At 42.2% G+C, this 8,856-nt stretch overlaps 1 protein-coding gene across 1 annotated transcript in view; it reads left to right on the forward strand.

The window, feature by feature from the left end:
* The window catches only part of LOC102958037 (chondroitin sulfate proteoglycan 4-like), a 61,715-nt gene extending 57,580 nt beyond the window's left edge, over nucleotides 1-4,135 (forward strand). The window contains exon 10 of the mRNA XM_042956865.1: nucleotides 740-4,135. Within this exon, the coding sequence (XP_042812799.1) occupies nucleotides 740-2,787 (2,048 nt within the window). The 3' untranslated portion in view covers nucleotides 2,788-4,135. The remainder of the gene's footprint in view (nucleotides 1-739) is intronic.
* Nucleotides 4,136-8,856: the final 4,721 nt, after the last annotated feature.

Genomic DNA, 8,856 nt, shown 5'->3' on the forward strand with positions numbered 1-8,856 from the left:
TATAAAAATTTATTTCTTTATGCGTGCTCTTTCTCTGGTCCTCTTCTCTTTCCTCTCATAAGCTTTAATAGTTGTAGTTGGGGGGAAGATTGAAAATTAGTTCTAAAGAATTTTATTTGTACCTGCAAATGGGGACTTTACCATGCCTATGACTAAAAACTGTCCATAGAAAATGAAAATAACAAATAGGGCAAGTTCCTGAAAGGAAAGGGGTATTGAAAGCTGCACCTGTTTCCATGGCAAGAGAAAGTCCAGTAGTAGGTAAGTGAGGAAATTAACATTATATAAGTGAATCTCGAGATTTCAGAACTCTCTTGCTTGTAATGTTGACTTAATAGTTTGGGTGTGTGTACTTAAAATTTAATTTATATGCCTTGGGTAACAAGGTCACTGTGCAACCAAGGCATTTTGAATAATCCACTGGAATAAGGAAATCTGAGAGTGAAAGTGCTTTTCAGCTGTCATCTTAAAGTTCTATACTATTTTTTTTTAAGTTTTAGTTATTTATTAGAGAGAGACAGAGTGAGCAGGGAAGGGGAAGACAGAGAGGGAGAGAGAATCCCAAGATGGCTCTGTGCTGCCAGCACAGAGCCCAGTGTGGAGCTCAAACCCACAAAACCATGAGATCATGACCTGAGCTGAAACCAAGAGTCTGATGCTTAACCGATTGAACCACCCAGGTGCCCCTGTCATTTGAAAGTTCTAATGAAATACCACTTTGTTCTTTATATTTTCACAGGAGCTGCCGTCAAGGAGGGAGACAAAGTTCTCATTGGCCAATCTAATTTAGATGCTTCCAACCTCTTGCTGAAATTACCCAAATCACAGCGATCTTCCTATGAGATCTGGTTCCAGGTTATATCTCTTCCTCACCATGGAACCCTTATGGTTGGAGAGAGGAATATTACCAAAGGAAAACCCAATTTCTCCCAGTATATAGTTAATAAATTTGGAATCATATACCTTCACGATGACTCTGAATCACTGGCTGATAATTTTACCTTTGCCGTTTGGCCAAATCAAAAGAGCAAGTCTGCCACCAAGCCAAAGGCTGACTTCCTTGAAGAGATGTTTAACATCACTATCTCTCCTGTTAATGACCAGGCACCAGCATTAAAGACAAAGGGGCTTCGGTTGAAAGTTCTACAGGGCAACAGGTTAGTTGTGGGACCTGAAAATCTGAGAGTGGAAGATCTAGACAGTCCTCCAGAGGAGATCAGATATATGATCATCCGTAATCCTAATAATGGCTTTTTGGCACTGGCTCACCATCCAGACATACCTGTTCACCATTTCACACAGGCCGACATTGACAACTCTAGGGTTTTATTCATTCAAGATGGAAGCCCATCCTCAGGCGTGTTTTACTTTAGTGTGACCGATGGTCAACACCGCCCACTCTATAAGCTCTTCCACCTGGATGTCATCCCCATCTCCATCACCCTTGTGAACCTCACTGACCTACTTCTCCCACAAGGCCAGACAATAGTTCCTATCACCAATACTCATCTGTCAGCAATGACCAATGGGAGAAGCCCCCAAATCACTTACAAGATGACATGGCCCCTCCAACATGGGCATCTGCTCATTGAAAACCAGGTGGTCATCAGCTTTGGGCAGGAGGATCTACATTCAGGAAGACTCTCTTACCATATGACAAATCTCACTGCCTCTGGGGACCAGCTACATTTCTCACTGTTTACACCAGAAAGCAACCTTACAGGACAAACACTGAGCATCAGAGTGCAGCCTCTACTGCGGGTTATGTCAAACTTGACCATTGCCAACAGAGTGGTTTATCGGCTGAGAAGAAAGGACCTTGATGCTACTGAGCTTGCTAATAGGACTAAGAGTGATCCCCAGTTTGAAGTGACAGAACCCCCTGTCCATGGAAGACTTGTACGAAGAGTGGGCCGAGGCACTGAAATGGAAAACGCTACTCTATTCACTCAGAGGGACATTGACCAAGGATTGTTAATGCTGAATCCACATGCCAACTTAACAGGCATCGAAATGGTGAATGACTCCTTCACTTTCCTGCTCAGGGCAGACCATGTACAGCCAGCAATAGGTTATCTCCCCTTCACCATAGTGCCACCTGACCCCTTACTCTTGCAAACATTTATCCCTGATGTTTCTTTACTAGTCACTTCCAATAACCTTGTGACTTCAGATTTCTCTCAGGAAAAGCTTGTGGTTTCCTCAGGACCCACAGTACAGACAGAAACTTTAGGGAAGCTGACTCAGGCCGGGCAGCAGCAAGCAGATCCCTGGGGACGACACCATGGTCAAGAGCCTACAATGGACAGCAGAGCCTCTCTAACTAGGATCATTTGGCCACCAAACACCACCGACGCCAGTCCTCAGGCACCCGCCCAACCCAGGGAGAGCAATTATCCTGTGATAGTCATTGTACCCTCGGCTGTGGTGGTCTTCCTGCTGATAGTAACTGTCGTGACCTTGTGTATCCGGATGCTGGGCCGGAGGGCAGAAAAGGCAAAACCTCTTATCAAGCCCCTGACCAATCTGGAAACTACAACCCCAAGTCCTAGGCCAGAAAGGAGCATAGCTGTTCCCACTGTCACAGTGACACCCCTTCTAAAAAGCTCCAGCAGTCCCCCAGTCAGTCCTTGCAGGGACCCACTAAGTGGGCAAATGGCTTCTCCAGCTACTGAGCCAGTGGAGAAATGTGCTCCTTGGGAGACATGGATGAATCTGGATCCTGACATGGTCAAGCTCTGCCGACAAACCAACCCAACACTGAAGCACAACCAGTATTGGGTGTAGACTGAGGGCTCTTGTTCCTGAGTGACCACCTGCTGTACTGGGATATATACTGGGATCCAAAGGCAAAGGAATGCTGGGTGAATCAACTGAGAAAAGCTTGGCCGTGACAGTCACTCAGTGCTCAGTTATGGTCCCATGGTTAGATGTTGGCAAGTGTTTATTGTAACGCGTACAACACTCTTCTGATGGGCTCTCCACAATGAGCTTTGTATGCTCTCTTCTGGACCTGACTCTGAGTATAAGGTTGTGTCAGTATTTAAGCCCTTTACCAAAGTGCTACAAACATGCTGGCCTAACTGGGAACAGCAGTATTAACTTGGGTGCTAGAGTTAATGGAGGAAGCCTTTGCATATTTTTCACTGAGGATTCACTCTCCCTGAGTGAGTCAGCAAGGAAATGCAGGAACTGTTTCAGCAAGTAGAAAAGGTAATTTAACAAATCAGCAAGTTTGTTTCTAGTGTATTTCTATAATGTATTTTCCTCCTTGGAGCCCGTAGGTTTGACTTCTTGTGCAGGAAATGCCTTGGTGCTCTGGATAGTAGGACAGCTTGACTCCCTTTGAAGTATTCACTGAGCATATTGTGTTTCATCGAGAAGATTTATCTATTCTGACTTGTAAAACCAAGTCTGTAGTACAAATATGATTTGAAGCCCTAAAGAATAGAAGAGGCTGTTAAACGCATTTGTGATGACTCGATTTGGCTTAACATCACGATGAATTGAAATAATGGCAAATTTGTACCTGACTTGTCTGGTTGAGCCTACCATTGGCTCAACTGATTCAAACCTGTTTCGATAACTATAAAATGAAGATATCAGTACTTGTATTAGTTACGAATGCTTTAGGTTGCAAATCACAGGACATTAGCTATGAGTCGTTTAGATTGGAGATTGGCAAACTTTATTCGTGCAGTACCGCATGGTAAAGGGCTTAGACTTTGCGGGCCATGTATGGCTGTTTATTTTTAACAACCTTCATTTTCTTAACAAAGTTTTAAAAAGGTAGAAACAATTCTTAGTTCTTGCCTTTGACCCACAAATCAGTTTGCCAACTATTGATTTGGCTAAGCAATAAAAGTCTTGCAACTACCAAGTAGCCTGAGGTGGACATTCCGAGGCCGGTTCAACAGTCCAAAGATGTCATCAAGTACTGAAACTCTTTTGTTCTTTCTTCTCTACCTTCCTCAAGCTGTTGGAATTCTGTTTTTCATTTTTGTTTTTGTTTTTGTTTTTTGGCTTAGTTCCTTGTGATTGTGAGGTACCTGCTAATGCTCTAAGCAGTACAGTCACATTCAAAGCAGACATTCTAGTGGGAAAAAAACAGATATGGCAAAAAGAATTTTTCTTAGGATCTTATTTATTATTATTATTATTATTATTATTATTATTTTAATCCTGTAAGGGTAGGCCTTCCCAAACATCTTCCCTCTTTTATGTCTCAGTCTAGAACTGAGCAATGGGATTCCCATCTCTGGAACAACCATTTGGCCAAGAAATGGAATTCTTCTGACTGACGATCTTTCCTGGGGCTGGGAGAGGATTCTGCCATGTCAGAGATCAGTGGATGACCCCACCATGTAATTAGGGGAGGCTGGAGGATGGAAATTAGTTAAACAGTGAATAAGATCTATTAAAGTACTCTTCAAATATGAAATACTTGGGAAATAAGCATTTTGATCTTTCAAATGGATATCTACTTTAGTATCTCTTTTTCATATTTTAATGATTTTCTTAAAGCCAGCAACTAGTGAGTCTAGAGTGGAAGGAACAACTTCTCCTGGCAGGGGCATTTGGCAGTGTCTGGAGACATTTTTGGTTTTCACAACAGGTGCTGTTGGCATCCATTGAGTGCAAACCAAAGATGCTGCCATATATCCAACATTGCATAGGACAGCCCCCCAAAAGAATTACCTGATCCAAAATTTCAACAATGCCAACATTGAGAAACCCTGGTTAAAACCACAATGAAGAGTTTTCTTGTCTACCTGATGAAGGATTAATAAACCCATTACCAAATGTAAGCAGCAACTATATTCTAAAAACAGAATAAAAGGGTGAAAATTCTATTGTACGGTTGAAACTCTGCTTGGCAAATTTTTTTTTAAAGAGGATGTATTTAAAAACAAAGCTTCAGGGCAGATTCATTCCTTCATATTCCTTGATAAAAGAAAAAGATTTTATCTTGTATTAACAGTTGGAACACATCGGGAGGAAAAAAAAATCGATATTTACAAAGGTAAAGATGAGATCAAAGTGTTCCCCAAAGTCTAATGGCCTCAGATGTGTTCCATGTGGACAAGAACTTTTTCTTGTCCTTTCCCTTTTCTGCTTCTCTGGGTTGCTTTTCTGTCCCAACCCAATTTTAACGGCTCTCTGTGGAAACAGACTTCATAATCTACAGACCAAATGGAAGCACAGCATATTTGGACCTAGAGATAACTAATCATGTCTTAGATCTCTGGTTCCAGTGCTGGTGCTAAAGAAATCTTACCTACTCTTCTTCCTAAAGTGATTCCCTCCTGTCTTTCTGTATTATTGAATTATATGTAGCCCCTTTCAAGTGTTTTTGGACTTGATCCCCTTAGAAAGGAGGACTGAGAGTCTTAACCCAAGGTTGGTTTGATCACTATGCAACTCAGAATTATTCTTTTTTTTTTCTTTTTCCTTTTTTTCAATTTAAATCCAAGTTAGCTAACATATAATATAATAATGTTTTCAGTAATAGAATTTAGTGACTCATCACTTACATATAACACCCAGTGCTCATCCCAACAAGTGTCCTCCTTAATGTCCCTTGCCCATTTAGTTTGTTCTAAGGAGCCAGGTGCTCAGAAGGAACAGAATGGCAGTATGTGCTTGAGCTTGTGCACAGAAAGGGAAGGCTGAGGAACATCTTTGCATCCAGTTAAGTGGGTTTTCTTTTCTCTCGGCTGGGCAAGGAGACTGCCCGTTCTTTGTGGAAGAGCCAGATGTAGTTGGCTCCATGACCATGTTGGCCTCTTCCTTGCTTCAGCCATGAGATCTGTGAAGCTTATCAGCCTGAGCAAACAAAAAAATATGATTTCCCCTCCCTTTTCCTGTTAATTCTGTAACTTCATAAAAATAAAATTAGAATAAAATTAGCGTCTGTATTGGAATTAAATAGACACAGATGCTTTGAAATGAGAATTCACAGTGTCTGTGAGCGTGCCTGCTAAAGCAAGACCATCAGTGTGAGGTACAGATGTCAAGACTCAGTAATTAATAGAGTAATTAATATAGAGCTTGAAAAGTTTTCCAGAGCATCTAGAATAGTCTTCTGATTTGCAGATGGATTCAATTTTTAAAAATGCCTACCATGTGGTGCTGGCTCAAATAAAAAATGAAATAAAAAGTTTTGGCAAATTCTTGTTTAGTGTTGAAAATTAGTTTTGGAAATTGAAAATCAGTTTGAAATGGTTTCTCCCATACAAAGAGCTACAACTGCACGTCATAATGAATTCACCACCTCTTAACAAATGACTGGGGAATGAATAAGGGGACACCAAAAGTTAATGTCAGAATAATGCTGATTCTTGCTTAACAGGAGGTATTTTTTTGGGTGGGCTGGGAGTGGAGGGTCTAACATTGTTCCATATCTGGAGGCATTGGCAAATTCTAATCTTTCAGGGATCCTGCTCAAACACCTGAGTGCACTTCCTTAGAGTCTTGCATTAGGTAGATTGAGACAGGTGCTGTTCTTACTGTCTGGTTTTTCGGATTTCTGGCACTGTTAGACACGGAGGGTGAATAATAGGTAAGTATCAGATGACACTCCCTGAATTTGACAATGGGACTGTGCTACACACCTACATCTTTCAGAAGCATTGTAATTAATGAGTTTGAGGTTGGCCATGTGTAGGGAGACATATAGGGTTGAAAGTGGGCATGGAACCCACTGTGGAGCATGCCCAGTGATGGAGCCCTTGGCTAAGGTGCTCAAGAACACCACTGTCTGTTTGGCAAACACTTAGAAAGGGCTGCCTTTTCATAATAATTGGCAAACATTTATAAGGCACCTACTGTCTGTGAGACACCAAATACTAGACACTTCCCCTAGATGCAGATGCGGGATGTTGTCCTGAAAGGATCTTTCTGGTTTGTTTCCTCTGATAGGTTCTTCCAGAATCACACAAGGAGTGACAGGAGAGAAGGTATGGAAAAAAGGACAAAGAGAAATAGAGGTTCAGAAAGGGCTTCGTCTTTTCACTTGAAAACTCAGTGGTGTGGTGAGAATGAGGGACCTCACTGGCCCACCCACCTCCACTTCCTCCCACCTGTCCCTCAAGGTGCCCCTCATGTTCCCATCGAGGCCTACAGAGTGAGACACTACAGAGTGGTTAGATCTAGACTCTGCCTCTGTTTTGGATCCTGGCTCTCTGCTTCCAAGCAGTGTGGCTTTGAGTAATGTATTCAATCTCACTGAATTTCAATTTTTTAGACAACAATTTCTTCCTCCAAACCTACCTCTTTGGGTTTTGTTAAGATTTAGTGATGTTAATATTATTATCATCATCATCATCATCACCACCTCCATACAGAATTTTCAGTGCATCAGGCACTATACTAACTGCTACAAAAACTTTTTCTTACCTGCACTTTTAATGCATTTTAAAAGAACTAATACATTAGGCCACTTCAGTAAACGAGAGGCTCATATTCTACCCAAAGCAGTACATGGAATTGAAGCAGTATGTGGTAATGGAATTTCAGGTGGGCGGTTTAAGGATAGGTGATGTGTTTTTCAGAAGGGGAGCTTCCTACATGCTCATGCTCCACTGGGCAGGCACTGCTTTCCCCTTTGTCCTTGGATGGAGCCTTGGCAAGAAAATGGATGAAAGAAAGAACACATAGGGAACATTTGTAAAATCAGGGATTTTAATGGTTCTCTATCTTGTAGGGGCTGCTGAACTGTTGATGAAATATTCTGCTTTGTTCCCTTCCTTTCCAAACCGGATCAAATCCCTACATCGGCCAAGGCTTTGATTTGAAACCTTTACCCCTTCTCCCACTTCCCATCCCATTATTCCCAAGCATTCACAGGCTACTACTTTTCTTTTCTCCTTTCAAATGTTAATTATCTATTTTGAGGGGGAAGGCAGAGAGAGAGGGAGAGGGAGAAGCCCAAACAGCCTCTGCACTGCCAGCACAGAGCCCAACATGGGGCTTGATCTCACACACTGTGAGATCATGAGCTAAGCCAAAATCAAGATTCCCACACTCAACCGACTGAGCCAATGAAGCACCCTAGTAATTTTCTTTTTAAGTCCAGGATTAGCAAAGGACTGCCACTTAAAAAAAATTAATACCATAGCTTTACCAAAATAAAAAGTGCTGTTTACCATCACCATAATTTCATTTCTTAAGGACATACTCTTATAATAAAGAACTTTGGGGGGGAAAATAAGCAACTTTATGCAAAATTCTCTCCTTTGTCCAGATTTGACCACGGCCTGGAAAAACCTCAGCATACACCAGCGGGGCCAAGAACTGTATGGAGGCCACGCTTATGGCTGCATGGCCAGACCTCAGGGAGAAGCAGGGAAGAGAAAAGTCAGCTCCTCAATGACGGTGTTCAGTAGGAAGATGTGGTCAGTCATCCCGTGTGTGTGTGTGTGTGTGTGCACATTAGCAAGGTTTGGGGACGAGGACTAACTCGCTATTTAAGAGTCCAGACAAGACCAGCTCCACAGGCATATGCAACCAGTGCAGCCACACAGGCCTCAGAAGGACCTGGGCTGGGATTAATGCTCTGTGTAACCATCTTGAAATTCCAATAATTTTTGAACATAGCTCCCACATTTTCATGCTTCACTGTGCCCTGCTAATTGTATAGCTGATTCTGAGACTGCATAGAATTTAGTTGATGACTGTTGCATCAGACACCTCTTAAGCATTGTTTAAAATTCTCTCAGCTTGGCTTTTTCCTCCAACTATGGCTCTGGCTACCAGTTCCAGGCATATTTATAGCCATAAATGAGGGTGTAGTGTGCCCTGGGTCCCGGTATCTCTGCAGCATGCCTGTGCAAACCTGTACTTGCACAACCCAGA

Source organism: Panthera tigris, chromosome A1 (assembly GCF_018350195.1).
Source record: "Panthera tigris isolate Pti1 chromosome A1, P.tigris_Pti1_mat1.1, whole genome shotgun sequence".
Lineage (NCBI taxonomy): Eukaryota > Metazoa > Chordata > Mammalia > Carnivora > Felidae > Panthera > Panthera tigris.